General features: G+C 41.5%; 1 protein-coding gene across 1 annotated transcript in view; it reads right to left on the bottom strand.

Annotated features, from left to right (window-relative positions):
* Positions 1-10054: 10054 nt before the first annotated feature.
* LOC147016098 (uncharacterized) overlaps positions 10055-21409 on the bottom strand; it is a 209224-nt gene continuing 197869 nt past the window's right edge. The window contains exons 23-26 of the mRNA XM_085849143.1: positions 19102-19347; positions 16666-18950; positions 16259-16414; positions 10055-14151 (exon numbers count right to left, since the gene is read on the bottom strand). Of these exons, the coding sequence (XP_085705269.1) occupies positions 13366-14151; positions 16259-16414; positions 16666-18950; positions 19102-19347 (3473 nt within the window). The 3' untranslated portion in view covers positions 10055-13365. The remainder of the gene's footprint in view (positions 14152-16258; positions 16415-16665; positions 18951-19101; positions 19348-21409) is intronic.

Raw genomic sequence — 21409 nt, 5'->3', positions numbered from 1 at the left:
CTCACTTCCGGCCCAAACCGCTCAACCGATCGTTCTGAAATTTTTTAGAGATGAATGTCACCGACCCTGCGAGGGTCCCGCATTGAATTTTCGTAAAATTCGGTCGACCGAAAAGGTAAACATCAGCCAATTTTTCTAAAATCCTCAAATTTCATCCAATTGATTTAACATTTGAACAGGATTTGCATATCAGGTCAATGAATTCAACCACCTGTTATTTTTGAGGTTAACTTAGGTCAAAAGGTCAACATAGGCCAAAAGGTAAGCCTAATATAGGCTAAATTTTTTAATTATCTCTAAAATTGTCAATTTTCATCCGATTTGCTTGTATAGCTTATCAGGTCGCTGAATTCAAACACCTGTTAATTTTGAGATCAACATGGGCCAAAGGCTAAATTTTCAAAAATCCTCAATTTTCATCCAATTGACTTGAAATTTGAAGAGGATTTACATATCAGGTCACTGAACATGTCTGAACATATCAGAACACATCTGGAGACAGAGGGAGACAGAGATGTGTGGGAGGGTGCTGCAATGTATTAGGATGGGGCAGAGTGAGGATGGAACAGAAAGAGAGAGAGAGAGGTGGGGGGTTATCAGAGAAAGAGAGTTATCAGAGAAAATGTGCTTTATGAACACACACACACACACACACACACACACACACACACACACACACACACACACACACACACACACACACACACACACACACACACGTATTAGTGCTTCACCGATATCGAAAATTTTTGGGGAATCAGCAGATTGGATCAGTGTGATTACCGACTGCATTACGTAGTCTGTGCAACCCAAAACCCTTGAGTAGCTTTCACCATTGTTTTGGGGGAGTTTCAAGAAGCAAATATAAACAAGGACAAATGTGTCCAAGAGCCAAGTCATTCTACCAGTCAACAACAAGAAGAAGAACAACGCGGAGCTCTCTGAGAGCCAGCGTTCACAACGCGACATGGCTGATAAAGGTTTTGTCTTCACCAAAAGAACAAGAACAACGCGGAGCTCTCTTAGAGCCAGCATTCACTCCGCGAGACATGACTAAAAATTAAAAAAAACATTACATTTATATAGATGTTTCAAGGAGATGTGCACAAACATTAATCTTTATAAACAGCTGCGTGTGATGGTTGGAAAACAATTTTGCTCGGTAATTAAGAAAACACGTTAATACGGCAAACGGTCCAGAAATCTGGTGTTATCAAATATATTTTGCTTTGAAACTCACAAAGAGAAACCACATAACCTTTGTAAAGCAAATCTAATAACCAAATGCTTTAGAAAGTCATGAGGACAAAGGAAAACCTGATAAAACATCCATAAGATAGGGGATGAAACTTTGCCACCACGGCACCCATAACAAGTATGGCATGTTCACACACCTGCAGAGAGTCCGTACCGATCCAAATCTACCCATACGTACCACATAAATGTGTGCTGTATACATACATCTACCTTTTAGTAACTGCCGACTGTACATCCCAATCGGAACACGAACTGTACCGCGATCGACTGTAGGGCACTCAGCAAGTGGATTAAGCACTCAAGCAAGCACTCCAATGGAACACCTGGCTTGGCAAGCGATTACCAATCCCGTGGATAAACCCAGACACCCGGAAACGCCCAAGCAATGTCTGAATTGGACAAATGAACACTTCTTTAACAGTCAGAACTGCTGCTAAGTTCAAATATGGAGCTTAAATTTTGTAATTCAGCTTATTTTAAGAGATTCTTGAGGTTATGGCATGTGTGGAAATGAAATAAAGCCACGAACGCTGGCTTCCTCGGGCGTTTATAAGCATTGCAATATATCCAGAGATTTGTAGGTATCGATAATATGATTGAGGAGAGTGAAAAAAAACAACAACTTGTCGTTGAGAAATCATTGCGGCTTCTTCCGAGTCAAGGTATGGTTGAGCAGGTCAAAAAAACATGTCGGCTTCAGACCTCAGCGAGGTTACCCAGGAAACGCCTTAAGACCCAAAGCGCAGATGGCCGAGGATCGCCTAATGAAGGATATAATTAAATAATGCCGTTAATTATCTTCAAAAGGGGTGTTTTAATTAACCCAAACACCCTATTTTCACTCGTGCTCTTCCTTGGAGTTTTCTTAGTGTGCAAAGTTTCAGGTTGCTTGGTTTCATGGTTATGGAGTTATGGAGGACACACACACACACACACACACACACTCACACTCACACACACTCACTCACACACTCACTGATATTTATTAGTTTAGATGTGTCCAAATAAAATTTCCCTGCAGTTAAATATTCAAATATAAACAATTTTTTTTGTGGAGCACTACATAAAATCGTCCATCGTACACTCACGATAATCATGTATGAGCACTTACGAAAAAAAATCTTTCTGAAACCTTATAAATGACTATTTTGGTTTTGTTTACAAAGATCTGCATGAGAGTTTGATGGTCAGACCGACACACACCACTGGCACGGGAAAGTTGCATCAAAGCTCCATTTTAAAACAACATCCTTATATTTCATTTTATTTTTGAAATAAATACAACAAAAATACGGAATTACAGATGGAATGTCTTTCCATATCCACAGAATTTTCCGTTTGTGCAGTTTATCGACGCACAAGTTGGCATTTTACTGACAAATGAATTCCAACAACATTTGAACATGTGCATCACGTGTGCATTGCAAGTTTTATGCAAGCTTCAAGATGGCGTCTGGTAACTTCATCTCCAGTGCCCAACCTGCTAATCCAGTCAGTATAATAGAGATCAGTGTATAAGAGATATGATGGTACTGATTTGCTATTACACAGAAATAAATTATTTCAGGAACTTTGATATAACCAACATAACTCACCGTGGCCTTCTACCAAGTAGCAATGCAAGACAGCTTACTCAATGCGTGGCCATGACTTGGCATCATCAATCCAAGCTTCTGCTAGATGCTTATGAGGACATTTTTCTTGCCCAATAACATCGAAGTTCACCTAATAACGATGTGAAGCATCGTTGCTGAGATTTTTCAGATATTTGAACTGACATTTGGGCATATTACACAACAAAAACTAGAAGGGCACTCGGTAGAGCACATTACCTCCGCCACACAATGCCCTATCCACGGGAACATATCGGGCCTAATACATTTTTGATATATCATGCTATATATCGTTTTTGGCCCTATCTCTCAATGGTGAAGAATCACTTTTTTTTTAAATTAAATAACTCTCGTATCCAGATCCAGATTCGGATCTTCATCAAAATCCAATCATTTCTTTCTTGTCACACACGCAACCTGTCCACCAAGTCTCGTCCGAATCCGTGTAAAACTTTTTGAGATACCGTGCTATATATTAGTTGAGCCCTCTCTCTCAATATTAAAGAATCACTTTAAAAATTATCGATTCGGATCTTCACCAAAATTGAATCAATTCTTCCTCGTCACACACCCAACGTGTCCACCAAGTTTCATCCGAATCCGTCGACAACATTTTAAGATATCATGCAATATCGTTTTTCGCCAAGTAACGGACAGAGAGGGGTGAAAACATAATAGTCTGTTTGGTGATGTCATTTCGTGAAAATTTCAGATAGATTTTTACTCATGTGATTTTTTTTAGATAGTTTGTGACCCAAAATATCTGAAAATCATGTTTGACGTATTTTTAAATAATATCTTCATAGTATGGTGGCCATCTTGGATTTCATTCGAAAAACTCGCCAAACTTCAGTTATTTCACATTTTATTTTATTATTCCTGTAATAATAAAGAGATGATGGTCCAGTTCGATAGAAATAAGTATTTATAAAGTCTTTCAATGTGAATTAAACATTTTTCTTGTAATTTTCTTGATTAATAAATCCAAAATGGCCACCGGTTTGTGTTATTTTCAGTGTTTATTCCATTTATTTATGCAGGAATCACACAAACAATTTAGATAATAGTTATTGAGTTACTATTATTGTTTTCCAGTTCAATATATTTGATTAATTGTCCAAAATCATTATCACACAACAAAACACTGGTTTGAACACGATGGTCCGTGTACACAATTACACTAATCCTCATCCAAACTGTCAGACTCGTCAGTAGCCATGTTAGGTTTGTTGCAACACTTATCATCATCCCCCTCACATGTACAGAGTTCAGTGCAGCTGATGTCATTGTCTTTGCATGAACGTCTTCGAGCACACATACTACTTCTCCAGTTACACTTAACCAGCTGCATCATAGAGTCAGGGGCCTAATTGTCAGCTGTCAGGACTGCGACCCATCCAAGCGCTTCATGCTGAGACCATCCCAATGTTGATGGATCTAACCGTACCGGGTTTGATGTCAATGACTGACTCCACGTATGGTGCTGCAGATGAGCTCGTTTAATGTGCTCTGTTACTGCACCCAAAATTGGTGGTAACTTTTCAACTACTTGCTTTGACTTCAGACAACTAATACAATTCCAGCAAATATTCTTCATCTCTGTGATTTGTTCAGTGTTTGAGCTGAATAGTGAACAGATCAGCTTCTCACAGCCCATCACATGTTTTGTTGGTTGTTCTCCAATGCCGAGACCTGCAAGAGCTGTCGGCATTTCATCAGACGCCTTTGTGAAAACTTTCAATGATGCTGATTTGCTCTTGCCATTCATCCTTCCAGTGGTGTCACAGCCACTAATAGCGTGGAAATCCCTCAGAGCTGCCATTCTTCTGGCACCAAGAGCATGATATATCGGTTGAAGGGCTACATACATTCGTTCCCCACCCATATTCATGATGAATTTTGTATCATAGCCATGATTTAGTGGCATTAATAATGCCAAGCCCAATACATCAGTATCTAGGGAGTATACGTGAACCTTCATCCCAACTCTGCAATTTAGCAACAGCAAATATCATGAGTGTGTCTGCCTCTTCGTGCAAGTGTTCCATGATGTCTAAATCATCTGCACCTCTGCCTTCTTTACTCTTGAAACCATCACGTGTGACAGTGATCACATTGGTGGATTCAGACATGGTGATGACTTTGTTTGCCAGGTATATTCTCAATTGACCTTTGGTTTCAGTACTGCTGAGGAATGCCTGCACATCTCTGATGGCTGTGCAATCATCAAATTTGTAGTCCATGATGCAAGATGATTTGTCACCTGTCCTATGACTTTGTGTTCTTGCTTTGAGCAAATTTTTGACTGAGTAATTGTCAAAAACCACACACATGGATTCATACGTCAATTATTTGCGGTCATTGGCTTGGACAAAGCAAGATGCCAAGTCATTACAGTTCTTTATGGCAGCTTTGAATACTGTCTGCTCATTGACGACAGCCATACCATCAATAACTAGAGCAGCTTGATCTGGCAAATTTGAAGGCAACGGACCATCCATTTCTAAGTCACTATCTATGTCCATCTGATGAAGGAGCTCATGAGCCAGTTGTGACTTGTCTGTGCATGGATGCAGTAGACCTCCAGCTTGCATGAGTACATTGTTCATTGTAGAAAGTTCGTACATACCAACTACCTCTTTCAGGTCAACATCATGGGAAGATTGTGATATGACAAAGCGAGCCAACATCGATGCGGATTCCTTCATCACAATTTCTTGTTTTCCATGTATTGATCTTATCTCTTTTCCAGGTGATGTCCTCGTTTGTACTGTGACCTTCTTCATTTTGTCCCATAGATTTCCGTGTCCTTTTATTGTCATTAACAAACTTTTCATATGCTTCCTTCCCGCAAGCTTCTGCATTCAGGTTATTCTCAGTGATGTCCTGAGGAATTACCATGTTGTTTGTAATGTTGATCAGTTTATCTTTCATTTTATACTCCAACACATCCACATCAAAGGGATAATTTCAGATGATGACATCTTTGAGGAACTGAAAATTCCTTTCTTGTCGATCCAATTTCGACCGGCTGAAATCCGAATGATGGGATCTTTCTGCCACGCTGACAGAGCATCTGAAGGAGCTATCAGTTCAGCATAGTTGACATGCCACTGTTCATTTCCAGAGGTCTCTACAATGTGAGCAATTCTTTTGCCAACATTATAACTTCGGCAGACATGAAGTTGATCTTTGACAAATCTTGATCCCTGGCAAAAAAAAAAATGCATTCAGTTCTCTTAAATGATGATTTCCGAGATCTTGTGAATGGCTCCTCTGTAGAAATTGTTTCAGCAGGCGGCCCATGCTGTGACTTTGCTGGCCGTCCTTTCCTTTTCTGAAGCAGACCAGTATCTTCAAGGGTGAGAGCCCTTATATGACGCTCTTCTGATCGTTTGATGCGAAATGCACCTGTACAGTCAGCGTAACACGCTTTGTGCCACAAGATGTTATCCTTCAGGTCTGTTAGAGAGGTGCCCTGAAGCCGATCCTTGATAACCACAAACTCATTCTCACCATATCCTGCTCTTTGGTTGACAACAATTCACAGTTTATTTATGCTATCATCCTTTCGCTTGATAATCACATTCTCAAGGCTCACACACCCTGGCAGATGATACAGCGTGAATGGTCCGTTTCCAGTTGAGCTCGTTTGGTGTGTGTATCTGCTTTCTCGACATCCATGATCTTCAAAAAAAAACATCTTTTGTATTTTTTGTATAAGTGCATCACAAACATTGATACAAATACAAAATTCAATAAACTGTTAAACATGGAATACAACAATATACAATACAATAAAATACCAGCAGGTTGTTTGTAGGTTTTTGTGTCCATTTTATCATAAAAAGATAGCAAAAAGGCCGGTCTAAATTCATAAAATCAATCCTTCCGATGTATTTATCAGATAATCATACAAAGATAAACTTTATCCAATCTGAAATGCCCTCCGAAAAATTTTCAATCCAGGTCTAAATCGATAAATTTATCATGTTGGTAAAATTCACTCTAATTTTAGTCCAACTTTAAGACGGCTGCCATACTGTGAAGGTGGCCTCGGAAAAAATGTCAAACAATTTTTTTTCAAATTATAGGTCCAGAACAATAAAATAAACCACATTTGCAAAAATCTATATGAAATTTTCATGCCAGTCACATTTGTGACACACGAACAGGTAATTACGAACAGTACCACAGCCAGCAGTGGCGTTCAACTCGTTGCTACGATGTTGATTTCACTGCGCTAAAATGGCAGTGGCCATCACGGACCGGAAGTAACCAAAAGTTGTGTCCACCCTGCCCATGCAGTACAGTACTGTATTCTAAATGAATGGGAAGCTCGACACTGATTGCTAGTGATTATGAAGCCTAGCGGAAGCCGTGTTGTGACCTCCAGAAAGTGACGCTCCGACCTTGAAACAAGTGACTTGAAACCCATGCTTTGGTTACACCAACTTACATGAAAGCTACTACTTTCTACCTGTACTTTACACACTTCATGCTGTGATTTTTGCAATATACTGAATATGATTGTGTTGCATCAAGCGAAGTATTAGGTTCATGCCAAAAAGGACTAAGCAGATTCACCAGACAGAATACTCCCTGCTCAACCAGACTCTTCAGAACACTGAAAGCGATAAATTCCTTGGTGTCAGTTTCACATATAATCTGACATGGTCCAAATCTAAACATGTTGGCATAGTCACCGGTAAGGCCAACGTACAGAACTCGAAACTTTCTCGAAGGAATTTTGGTGATTGCTGACCTAAGCTAAAGATGGCTGCCTACAACACTAAATGGTCAGATCTGGATTAGTATCCGCATCAGCAGCATGGGATCCATATCTCCAGAAGGATATAGAGCAACTAGAACAAGACAGTCCAGAGAAGGACTCCTAGATTCGTCTGTGATAGCTATTGTGATAGGATGTCAGGATGTGTGGAGAAAATTCTGAATGACCAAACAGCCTGTAAACATGAAGACTGGTTTGAAGAAAACGATGCAAACATTGAAGCTTTGCTCCAAGAGAAACATCGCTTACACTTAGCCTGGATAAATGACAAGTGATCTTCATCAAATAGCCAGGCATATCATAACATCCACAAGATTGCTCAAACTAATCTTCGAACCATGTGTGACCAATGGTGGAGCGACGAAGCTGCCAAACTGCAGTCCTCCGACGGCAACGTAATAAAGCAGTTCTATATGTCACCTTGTAGACAATGTGTGGTCCCCATTCTTCAGGCTCATTGTATTTTATGGCCTCAGATAGATCAACCCTCTTAAGTGGCGAGACCAAAATTATTGAGAGATGGGCTGGCCATTTCAACAACTTACACAACAGCGAATCAATGATCAGTGGTAAAGTTTTTGAAGAACCCCCTCAGCATACCATCATTGAAGTTCTCGAGAGGGAACCCATGACTATTGAGATAAATAAAGACTTGGCAAAGCACCTGCTTCTGATGCAATCCCAGCTGATATATACAAGGCTTGTTGAGAATACCTCGTAATCATCTGACAGGGCTGTTTCAACAGATGTGGACTCAAGAAAATATCGCCAGGCAGGAATTCAAGGATGCCTCAATACACGACTTTCAAAATGATGTACGACTGGAAATGAGGCCTTCTGCGCATGCGCTGTATGTGTGTGTGTGTTTACACCAATTTAGTTCTGCTCACCGGACACTTTTAACCTACCGTTGCTGGCATGAAATCTGTTTTTCAAATAACCTTTTAAACATCATTTTCAGCATTTACACGAAAGAGTGGCAATTTCAAAATAGTTCATTATAAATGTTGTTCTGACATGCAAATCAAACTCATGGAAATAGAGGAAATAAGAGAAATATCCGTTGATGAGAGGCGATAGGTTCGTAACATTTACTATTAGTACAAGTGAGCAGCGGCAGTGTATATACCACACTTACACACACAAGAAAGGATGCTTCTCCTTTTAGCAACACAGTATATGCAAAAATGTAGTACAATTTCTCTTTTACCCTGAAACCAAACAATCTTGTACATTCACAAGCCCCAGATATGTCGCTCCCATCGGTGTTCAGAAGCACCTCATCCAGATACATACTCCATTCACTGGTTGCGATCTGTTGGGGGATTGGTGTAGCACACGTCCGTCCACTCAGGCCTTTGACACCACATCTTCTTTGGCCTTTGACACCGATCTGTTGTAACATCACATGGTCGGGAGTTTGTACTACGAGCAGCTGCCTCTTCAGTTTTTCTTTCCCGAGTTTGCTCCTGTATCGGTGTTGCCGCTCCCTGCATTCTCCCACACCCCTCATCATTACTCGTATCCATTTTTAGCTCGCCTGTTCGAAGAACAGAGAGCTATAGCGATACCCCCGGCGTGAGCGTCAGCGTGAACGTCAGCGTCAGCGTGAGCGTGAAAATGTTAAAGTTTTTGGTGCAATTTATTTAGAAGCTTGCCATTCATTTAATATGTGTACTCGGATGCTGATATTTGGCATGGAGGTTCCTTTGGGGTATACTATTGGTGTAGTGAAGTTGAAATTAAAAAATAATTTCAAATGTTTTAAATTTTTGAACTTAACTTTTTTGTAGCACATCAACGTTAAAGTTTTTGGTGCAAGTTATTTTTTAGAATCTTGCCATTCATTTAATATGTGTACTAGGATCCTGATATTTGGCATGGAGGTTCCTTTGGGGTATACTATTGGTGTTGTGAAGTTGAAATTAACAAATGATTTTAATTTTTTTTCTAAATTTCAACCTATGATGGTGTCAAAGCCACCCAATGCTCGCCTGTTTACACTAGACGCTTGCCACTCATTTAATATGTGTACGAGTTTACTGATTACAATATACAAATACATATATTGCTTTAAAATTATTTGGATCAGACTTCACTGCAATGCTTTATAAAAAATATTATTAGACTAATCTTTTAAAAATGATAAATGTATAAACAGGTGAGCATTGGGTGGCTTTGACTCTCTGGTTTATTAAAGTTTCCCTCTATTTTGTCTTTCAACCCTGCTGCTGGTGTGTATCCCTCTCTCTTTCTGCTGTTCCTTTTGTTCTGTTGCATCCTGGTCTGTTGTGTGTATCCTTTTGTGGGTTAAAAAAAAACAAATTATCTAGAAAGAGAGAAAATAAACAAATAATGCCACAGCTTATATTTAGTGAGACAACAGGCCATCTCGATTTAATAATTTTATTCACACTCGTGCAAACACAATCACACACAAAACAGCAATTTCTTAAATAATGATAATAGAAAACAAATCGGGGGAGGGCGATGCAACATCGGCAATTACATAAATTAAAATATACATATTCATAACCTCGACGCCTAGACATATCGAAATAGGTTTCAGGGAAGAGTTTTTATGTTTTTTTTTAACCTTCGGTCTTAAAAACAGAAGGAAAAGCAGCGAGAGCCAAGTTCCTCTAATACGATCCTCCATCGCATCGCACTGTTGCTTTACAGGGCCCGTCAGACGGGACGTCTGGTCTTGTGTGTCAAAAATTTAAAAATAATTATAATCCCCAAAGTCTGGGTACAGGTAGGTGCACACAAAACCACCCAGTGCCACGACTTGTGCCTATAGAATAAAACCATATTTCCTTATATCAAAAAAATAATGAAACAAAATCAGTGTCTGAGATGCTTTGCTCCAAAAGGAGATTCTGATGAACTGTAGAGGCAACTGCGATCCAAGCCTTTATGAATAATTATTAAAGTATGTCGATATCCTAGTATAAACAACACTTGAGGTAATTATAAGGTGCAAGGTCACCCTGTGTGGATGAATAAAAGTTGCTTTTATTTATTTATTCCAGTGCTGGCGATAAGAACAACAAAATAAACCGGTGTAAGTATCTGGGAATCTAACTTCAAGTTCATTTGTTTTACCCAAAAAAGGTTCCGTTACAAAACCTTCGGATTACCGATAAAATGAGTCGTGTAAAATCTTCTCGCTAATATATAACTCCCGTGTTAAATTCGTCAGCACTTGAGGTTGGACGCCGAATCCCTCGCATGGGCGAGAGAATGTTAAAACAGCGATGATCCAGGTGCGTTATCGTTACAGTGATAGTGCAAACAAACGCTGTTCCTAGCATTGTACATTGCTAATCGTAGACGAGTCGTTAAAATCAAATTTCGGCGTTTTAGTGTCAGAAAAAAATAGGAAACCTGTTTATTGTATTACAGTAGTAATAAATTATTTGGATAATAGTAATAATGTTAATACAATGGGAAGAATGAAAGCCATGCTTTAGAGGGGTTCGTTTTCCAGAGTTAAGATGCTGAATGAAGCCAAGGACGGGATAGAGTTCGAGCTAAACATTCAGCTCAGACCAGAGCTGGATATGGAACTGGGTTAGGCTAAGGGCTGGAGTTGTCGTCAAGACAAGTTGTCCGCCATGCGGCATCACAATATGAAGGTACTTGCTAAGGCGCAGCACAATGACACGCATGCAGGCTGTACCACCATCGTACACGTTCCTGGGCCAACCTCTCAATCCTCGCTTACTGGGCTCATTGAAAAAGTGCTTCCTTTGCTCCCTCTTCTATGCTTTCCACCATCGAAATAAAACCCCTCCTTCCCAACCAACCCACCTCAACCCACTCCCCCCGAACACACAAGAAAAGCAAACATTGTGCACTCTATAAACACTGCAGAGAAAAACAAACATGACAAACCTTTTCAGTTATCACCCAACTGTGCCTGCTCGTAATGTCACAATTTCATAAACTGTGCTTTGCGAAACAGTTGTATTCCCTCTCGTGGAGATGTGGTGTTCAATTGCATTTGTACTAATAGAATATTTACCAACATAAACAACCACGTTTCATTGTGTCTCACACCAGGACTGGACCACCAGACTCAACCACACAGCATTCATTTTCGATACAATCAATGCCAAGCGTGATCAGCTTATCTCGGTCTCTGATCAAACAAGTCACATTCCTATTCAAACTTATTATATAGTATATACACACATACATGTGAATACGTGTTAAGTTCTCCAACCTTTAATTTAACAGAGAATGACTCAATATTTCGGCCAGTAACACGAACTAAACGTGCCTCAAGATGGTGAAGAAAAGACCATTTGAGGGGCAGGATCGGTACATGGCCTTCAGCAGAGGCACGAGTACATGATGGAAGCCCAGGATTAAGCAACTGCCAAAAAATTAATAATAACACAAACAGGCAAATCCAAATCGTTAATATACTTACAAAATATAATGTTATTAGATCATACTGTATGTGCAATTTGTACTGAGTATCCTGAGAAAACACAGGATCATTTGGGCTGCTCTACTTCCTGAAAACCCCCAAGGGTGAAATTGCAGCCTCGAAGGCCTCATGACTCGGTACCTCATATCACGAGAAAGCGTCATCACATTAATATCACAGCGTCATCACTTTATGTTAGTTATTCAGTTGACGTTGAAAATTTGCTTCTCGACACCTCTTACTCAGGTAGGATACTTTAAGAGGATGTTGGGCAGATGACCGGTGTTTATTTGTGGTTCTACATGCTTTGAATGTCACCGTGAGCCCCCCCCCCAAGTCCCCCTCAAAGGAACCATTACTCTTAGTTGCTATAGCAAGGCTAATGATTCTACCAGGTTACTTCCTGGAAATCATGGTAAACCGATGGACATATACAAAGAGACCAGGTGTTCAGGTCTAACAAACTGCTTCACGGGTGGCAGGACACGCAAGTACTAGAATCGGCAAGGAGGCTGCGCACACAATTGTGTTCGTCGAAGGAGAAACCTGAATCAAGTTATTTATACAAAAATATTCTGTTTTTCTTTAAAGATTACAGCACAGCAGCCAATGTGCATTGTTTTAGAAAGTGACGGAGCACCACAATACTGACAAATAAGTGTTTCCTTGAGAAAGGCCTTTAAGAGAACACACGCTTCCTTCCACCTGTCTTCAGAAAGTGCATCGCTGGCTTGGAAAGCAGCGAAACTGATTGTCAGCATCAATGAAACTGCAAGTTAAATACTATCCTATGGAATTCGATTGCATTTGCATATTGTCATTTCATTACAATTCCCAGTCTAGTTCAAGTACTTTTAGAGAAGCAGGAGGGGGTGTGTAGTGTAAGGCAGAAGATGACACAAGTCTGAGGAAACTCTACCTGTACGACTTTGCAATATCACCTGGCAACAATCCACCTGTAACTTTACCCTAATATTACGAAAATCAAGATCATAATATCCGCCAGGAAAAATTACTGTACGCTTCTGGAAAAAGGAGTATTACTTTAGACACACAATGCACAGCAAAACAAATACAACACTTTATGTAATTGCATATCGTGACTGTGCTCATTCCTACCCCACCCTTACTTCTGTCATGAATTGGGCCATGCTGATTGGGTCCTTTGCTTACCCAATGGCTGTGCCCTGACAGACTGCATGAACATGAGTAAACCATAAAGGGGGGTTTGAAACGAGTAAGAAATATGAAGTGAGATTCAATTAGGTCAACGAGTTCATTTTCTCTACAACTGCAGCTGGACCACCGATTGGCCCATTCATTGGATCATCGGAGAATGTGTCCGAGCTGTGGATCGCATCGGAACAGTCTGCATTCATGGCGTCTGCTTGAGAGTCGCTGTTGGCATCGTTCTCGTGACCACGTGGCTCTAGCGCATCTCGCACCTGTGACATGGTGAGTCCTGGGGCATTCCCCACTTCTCTCTTCCGTCGCTCCTCTTCTGACTCTGACCCTGACCTTCTACTGCAGTCTAAATCTGAACATTGGCCGTCAACATCCATATTTGGTACGGTTCTTATTGCTTCGGGTCCTTCCCCAACTTCTCTTCTCTCAACCTTGTGCTCAGATTCAAATCCCATTCCCCATATTTTCCCAAATCCTATCCTATCTCCCATTTTCATCCAAGATTCTCCCTTAGCCCCTGCAAGTAGCTCTGGTCCATGCTGATTCTCATCCCTTGAATCATCAAGAATAAGACCAGCTAATCTTCGCTCCCCAAGTTCCATTTCTACTCTCATCCCTGCGACTAGCTCTGTTTGTGGGCTTGACCTTGCCCCAGCTGTCGCGTGCTTCCTTGCGTGAGCCTGCATTTGCGCCGTGCCCACCGCTGCACGCCCACATCCCGGTGCCGCACAGTGTGCGTGTGCAGAGCGCAGTCGATAGCGACAGGAGGAGCCTCGTCCACAATCTGTGCCCGATGGGAAGGCCTCAAATCCGGCCGCTGCCATCGTTGCACGTTTTCTGTGTTGTTTGCGGTGGGAGGAAACCTGTATGATAAATGTTTGTAAGAGTTAATAGTTGAAGTAAAGGTGCTCTTGCTGAATTAAGACAAAATAAAAGCTGTGTTCAGTGTATATCACTGTGACTCAAGAAGCGAGTCTTTTAGGCAATAACACCACTCTCATTTAAATGATGAATCGAAAGGAAAATGGACCGTTTTATATGATATTTATTAGGTAAAGCCTGTTTTGAAATTTAAGGTTCACCGAGACCTACTTGTTCAAAAATTTAAACAACTCCTTTGATATAATAAAGTTGCCTGAAAGTGAAGCAACAGATCTGACTCCCATAAGTGAGAAACAACTTTCGGAAGATCATGTTTGTGGTTTATGATACTATCAGTAAGCAAACCTAAAAATAAATAAATTATAAACTGCAACCATCATGGGGTTTCACATGTTTCAGAGGATTGTATGAGGAGCTTCTGAGAATATAACAAGTTCTCAATCAAAAGTACACTTTTACACACCCCTATTGACAATGGAGACACCACTGACATCGCGTATGACCATGATGAGGCAAGGTCCAATGATTATTTTTCACGGCACAAATAACACCTGAACTCCTATCCACCTACAAAGGCCTTCATCTGTGGAGTACTGCTCTCCACTCTGGGCTGGCACCCCTGCCTCACACCTCGCTCAGCTTGACGCCGTGGAAACCAAGGTCCTCAAGATTATTGGAATTTTCCGCAATGAAGCTGAGTCTATGGGCCTATCATTTTCACATCGTACACATGTCAGTGGTCTCTCTGTCTTCTACCATCTCCTTTCTGGTCTTGCACCCTCTGCTCTTTCTGTGCTTTGTCCCCAACCCCCACCACCCACTCACCCCAGGTTTGTGCAGGATGCACATGGTCCACAATAAACCCCCTTATGGTGAAACTACCTAAATCCAGGATCACTGCTCACTTCCACTCATTTGTTCCACTCATTTCTTGCCTGTGGAACCAACTTCCATGTTTTCTTCAATCTCATTCATTCCTCCAAGTCTTCAAAATAACTGTTCACCACTATCTCAGATCGATCCCTCATCCAAAAATCTTCAACTTTTCTACCCCTTACCCCCGTTAGCTCCCTTCCACCCCATGCCCATCTCCTTACAAATTTCCATTTTCTCCTTCATTACAGTTTGCTTCTGTATCCATTTTATCCACCCCATGCATCCTCCCCTACCCCTCATTCCTCCACACATCGATAATATTTGTCCAAGTCTCCCTCTATTTTATCCTTCAACCCTGCTGCTGGGGTTTCCATCCCCCTCCCCCCTTTACTGTCCCATTTGTTCTATTGCGCCTTGATCTGTTCAGTGTATGAGCTCCTCCATGAGCCTTGACCTTCTGTCCAGAAAAAAATACATTCTTAGTGCCACTTGAAATATTTAAGACTTCCTCCTGAATAGTTTGGTGCTTCCTTTTCTACCGCAAGCTAAAGGTAGTGGACAAAAAAACACATGGAAACACCTGGGTAAATGAGGGACATGAAGCAATGGCTTCCACACAAATGTGGCCCATGTGTTAATTCAGCAAATAATATCCCAGCATGCTTAGGGTCATGTATAGAAATGCTGCACAGGCCTGGTTGCCTATAATTATGACTAGCATGGCTGCCAGAGGAGACTTCCCCTCAATGCCCGCATCCACAGAGCATGTGTGTTCACCCAAAGGTTTGATGAACATGACACTGATGCTATCCATATGTCATGACCTTCTCAGTCACCAGATCTGAACCCAGTCGAGCATTTATGGGATAATCTGTAATGACGCCTGAGACAGTGTTTTCCACCTCCATCAAACAGGTGTGAGTTGATTGACTTTCTCCTGGAAGAATGGTGCTGCATCCCTCCTTCAGAATTCCAGACGCTGGTGGACTCTATGCCACGGCACATACAGGCTGTACTAGCCTCACGTGGTGGCCCAACGCCATATTAAGTGACTTTACATTAGTGTTTCCATTTTTTTTGTTCACTTCCTGTATATTGTAATTTATCTTGTAAGCTTTAGGCAAAATAAACGGTGGTCCAAAGTAAAGCAATATACACTATGGTGATGCGCAACGTTCAAACACAACGTATGTGTTTACTTCCTGTGTGTACCTTGGTGGAGTCAGTGCAACAGAAGTTGCATCGCAAGCAGTGGAAGTGAGTACTTCCAGAAAACGGGCAGGAAGCTTGCGGACAGCATGCCGGGGCCTTGAAGCGGCGGAAGTCATCCAGCACGAGGCTGTCCACCCGCTGGTGGTGCTGGGCATGCTGCAACCCAAGGCACATTGAATTGAAAACACAACGGGAATCCTGATGTCAATTTTGTGCACAACATCCATTATTTCCATTACATAAAGCAACAAAACTTGGTTTAAAACTGCGAGTTGTCTTGGTGAGGTAGTTCCGTACAAATGACGAATCTGTTGCACTCAGATTAACTGGAAAGAATGATGTAAAGAGAAAACATTTAACTGCAACTGGAAGTAACAAGTGCACAATCAAGTCGATTCATTTCTCACTTTAAACATGTGTGTGCGGCCAGCAAAACGGTATCCACAGTCGGCACGCGCACAGTGGTAGTGCGTTCCACGGTGTGCAAGCACACACCCTGGATCCCCGCAGTCCTCCGCTGCCTCGAAGCGCCGGAATCCAGCCAGCAGTGATGGCAGTTGGGGTGACTGCTGTTGTGGTTGTATCTTTGTCGTTTGATGCAGTTGTTGCTGCAGTTGCAGGAATGAATGCTGTGGTTGTTGCTGGTGCAGTTGTGGTTGTTGCTGGTGCAGTTGTGGTTGTTGCAAAGACAGCAATTGCACCTGCACCGGTGTCTCTGGGGATTGCTGCACCACTTTCAGATCCCCACTATCCATGAGTTTTATAGTCTGCAATTGCATGGTTTGTTGTTGTTGATGTTGTTGCTGCTGCAGAAGTCTTAACTGATGATCTTGCTGTTGTAAATGGTGCAATTTGTTGTTGATATGCAACAGTGGTGAGTGATGTTGCGGTTGGCTGTTGATCTGCAGTTGTGTTGCATTGTCATTTTGTGGTTGTTTTGGATGTGTACTGATCAATACCTGTGGTGTTTGTTTTTGTGCATCCTTTGGAAGTTGTGCAAACTGTTCTGCTTCCACTTGCAGCAGGTGGAGGGGTTGTGCTTGAAGCTTGATTTGTTGTCCTATTTGTTGTTGCAACTGGAGCTGAAGCTGTGACTGCTGCAAGCTTTGCACCTGAAACTGTAAAGCTTGTGATTTCTGCTGTAAGGACAGCTTTGCTTGTGGTTGTTGTTGTGGTTGCAAAGGTTGCTGTACCTGTAGATGTTCATGAGACTGTCGCAAACATGGCACAGGAAGATTATATGGGTTCTTCAGCTGTTGTTGTGACTGTGATTCGGGCTGCTCATGTTGCTTGAGAGTTGGCTGTATTTTATGGTGACTATGTTGACCAGTTGCTTGTTCTTGTGTTCGATTGGGTTGTTGGTGGACGGGCATTACTATATTTGGTTGTAGTTCTATGTGCTGTAAGGGTGAAGATAATAGCTTCGGTTGTAACTCGGTGTGTTGTTTGGACTGCTGCAGCAATATGGGTTGAAGTTCTACTTCTTGTGGTGGTGATGACTGCATTTGTTGTGACTCTGTATTTATCAAAGAGGGTATTAGCAATGGCTTAAGTTCACCTTGATGTTGTGGATGTAGTGGTGTCGTTGACAGTGCTTGTAATCGCTGGGTGGATGAAGGTGGTAAATTCGGTTGCAATTCCAACTGTTGTGGGAATAGAAATGTTTTTGACTGTGGTTCTGTTTGTTGCAGAGAATATGGTTGCATTGGTTGTAGTTGTGATTTTTCGGAAGATGACGGTACTTTTACTTGTAATTCTGCTTGTTGTGGTAACGATGCAAACGGCTTTTCCTGTAGCCCAGAGAAAATTTTCTGCGGCTGTGCCGCACCATCTCTCATTAGCGGAGTCATTCCCTGCAAGTCAGGATGAGATGATCTGGATCCTGGCAATGATGCGGCAGTTGCTTCAGGTTGCCGGGTTATGATTCCTGGCACCTTTGCCGTGTTCCCAGCATGTGAAATTCCACTATTTTGCAGCAGCATTCCATTCTCCAGTGTGACGACGACATTGCTTTGTGACCTGTCATCTCCAGTAACTGCCAAGTTATTGCCCCCTGCTACTGAAGAACCAACTGAGGACACAGCCATGCTTCCAAGTGACATCACTCCAGCACCCAGTGACATAACTACACTTCCTGGTGGCATCATACCAGCATTAAGTGATATTACAGCGTTTCCAGAAGACATCACACTGTTACCCAGTGGTATAATGGCACCTCCTGATGACATAACGCTGTTAGTCAATTGCATAACAGTGGTTCCTGTTGATGCCATACCAGTACTCAATGGCACAATGGCACTTCCTGATGATATCACTCCAGTGCTCAATGGCATAATGGTGCTTCCTGGTGACATCAGAGTGGTGCTTATTGGCATAATGGTACCCCCTGATGATATCATCTTTGCAGCCACTGGTATTACTGTATTTCCTAATGACATAACTCCATTTCCCACTGACAGTAAGCCTTCTGATACATGTTTGGAAGATGTATTGTTATTGACCGTTGAATTCATATGATCGCCTGATAGCCTGGTTGTGCTTCCAGCTCCAGCAAGTGTTGTAATCGGTCCTGGCAGATCCACAGTTGTTGTTGGGGTGGCTCCCAGCAAGCAGCGAGGTCCAGTTCGCCGTTTCTTTCCAAATGGGGCCAAAGAGAGATCTTCTAGGACCCAGACACGACGCCTTGGTGGAGCTAGAAAACGGTGAAATAAGTAATAAGAAATGGAAGAATAATGTGAAAACAAAAAAACATATTTCCTGCCAATAGTAACGAATGGAAGTTACTCGAAATTTAATCTCTTGATAAAAGAAGCAATTTTCTTTATTCATGATGTTGGTCATACCTGCACGTTGTGTAGCAATTGGTTGTGTTGAACATGGTGCAACCTGTGCAGTGGCATCACCAGTAGATGCTGCAGACTCTGCCTGACTCACAGTGGAGCACGTGGGTAAAAAGTTAGATTGCAAAGTCAAAAAGTTAGATCGATCACTCACACACACACACACACACACACACACACACACACACACACACACACACACACACACACACACACACACACACACACACACACACACACACACACACGCACACAATCAGAGAACAACTATGGAAGCACAACAAATAACTGATAAGTAAAACAAAAGCAAAGTGTTTGCAATGAAGCTGAGTATTGTGAACAATGAAGAAGACAAAGGTACAGCATGTTCATACTGTTGTGTGTGTGTGTGTGTGTGTGTGTGTGTGTGTGTGTGTGTGTGTGTGTGTGTGTGTGTGTGTCTTAACTAGGACAGCCGCAGACAAGATAGCCAAGCAGTATATTAATTATCTCTCCTTTAAACAATCTAATCTTGGTTTGAATCTCGACCAAGTTATAAACTGCCACCGTAGTATTTGGCATTTTACTTGGAATCTATCGAGGAATTGTCATTCACTTTGATGCTTAAACTTTAACTTTCCACACTTCACAATATCAGCAATTTTCTTTCTGAGTTTAAGGCCCTATCACACCTTGACATTTTAGCCAGCGTATGCTGACGTATGAAAATTTTGGTGAATACGCTGGCACACGTCGCATACGTTATGGGTAAGTTTTGTCTACGTTAAGAGCACGCTGAAGCACGCTGGCATACGTCGTAGTACGCCGAGCTCGTCGACAAATTTTAAGCATGCTCACACGTTCCGCATACGCTGGCCATAAGTTGTAAGCACGTTATGCGATCGTTGACATACGTTACTTGTAAGTTACTCATAAGTCGAAACACGTCGAGGTAATGTTTAGCGTACCCGAAACTTATTTCTAACCTATGAGTAACGTGCTTTGAACCAATGTGTAACGTATCTCCAACGCATATTGATGTATGTAGACGTATTTGACGTCTTCCGGACGACCACAGAACTTACAGCTACCGTATAATGGCGTATTGGCAGTGTTTAGGGCAATTGGTATATAAAAATGGGCTTCACACAGGAGGAACCCGTCAGTGTTCCAGACTCCATGTTTTTTTTTTTTCTTCGGCATGATGGTGATGTTGACACTTCGATGTCTCGTGCGGTTATGATTTGAATCGTCGAGTGGCAGCTTTTTAATAGGCTACACCATGTGATCGTCGGCGATACTCTGCCGCGCTATGCATAAGTTAGACTATCGTTGGGCATAAGTTGTGAACGCCGACAACACACTAAGCATTCGTTGGTATAAGTTATCTATAAGTTATCGAAACATTCTGTGTACGTTACTAATACGTTATGCATACGTCCAACTCGTTAATATACGCCCAAAACTGAAAAAAAAATTCAATAGTTCAGCGTACGCCAGCGTTTTATATAAATTTTGATACGTTGCCATAGGCTGGCTAAAACGTCAAGGTGTGACAGGGCCCTTAAGGTGGAGGTTTGTCACAGCTTTTATTTCTGGGTCAACTTTTGGGATTAATACAGTGAATATTATATTGATATTGAGATGTTGAGATATAGATATCTTCTTCTTCTTCTTTCGGCTGCTCCCGTTCGGGGTCGCCACAGCAGATCATCCGCATGATCCGCATAGTGATTTGGCACATGTTTTACGCCGGATGCCCTTCCTGACGCAACCCTGGTCGCCTCTTACGACACAGGGATATGGTACACCTATTTTAACCGGGATATACACCGGCCCAGTCCACTGGTACTCATTTCGCCGACCTCAGAAGGATGGCAGGTTGAGTCAACCCCCTGGTGTATTAATTCAGTGGCCCAACGGGGCTTGAACTCAGGACCTTTTGGATCCCAAGCCGCTGCCCTAACCACTGCGCCAACACCAGGATATCTATATATATATATATATATATATATATATATATATATATAAATATATATAAATATATATATGTATATATATATATATATATATATATAAATAAATATATATATATATATATATATATATATATATATATATATATAAATATATATATATATATATATATATATAAATATATATATATATATATAAATATATATATATATATATATATATATATATATATATATATATATATATATATATATATACACAAGCCGGTAGGCGGACATGGGAAGTCGACTACCCAATAGAACCTGACGCAATGGGCCCGTTCGATGGGTATTGACCTGAGGATTAAGCACAAGAA

Source organism: Eptatretus burgeri, chromosome 12, assembly GCF_056783735.1.
Source record: "Eptatretus burgeri isolate ZD-2024b chromosome 12, Ebu_testis_v1, whole genome shotgun sequence".
NCBI lineage: Eukaryota > Metazoa > Chordata > Myxini > Myxiniformes > Myxinidae > Eptatretus > Eptatretus burgeri.
The sequence above is the reverse complement of the archived record's forward strand: the minus strand, read 5'-3'. Positions and strand labels throughout refer to the sequence as shown.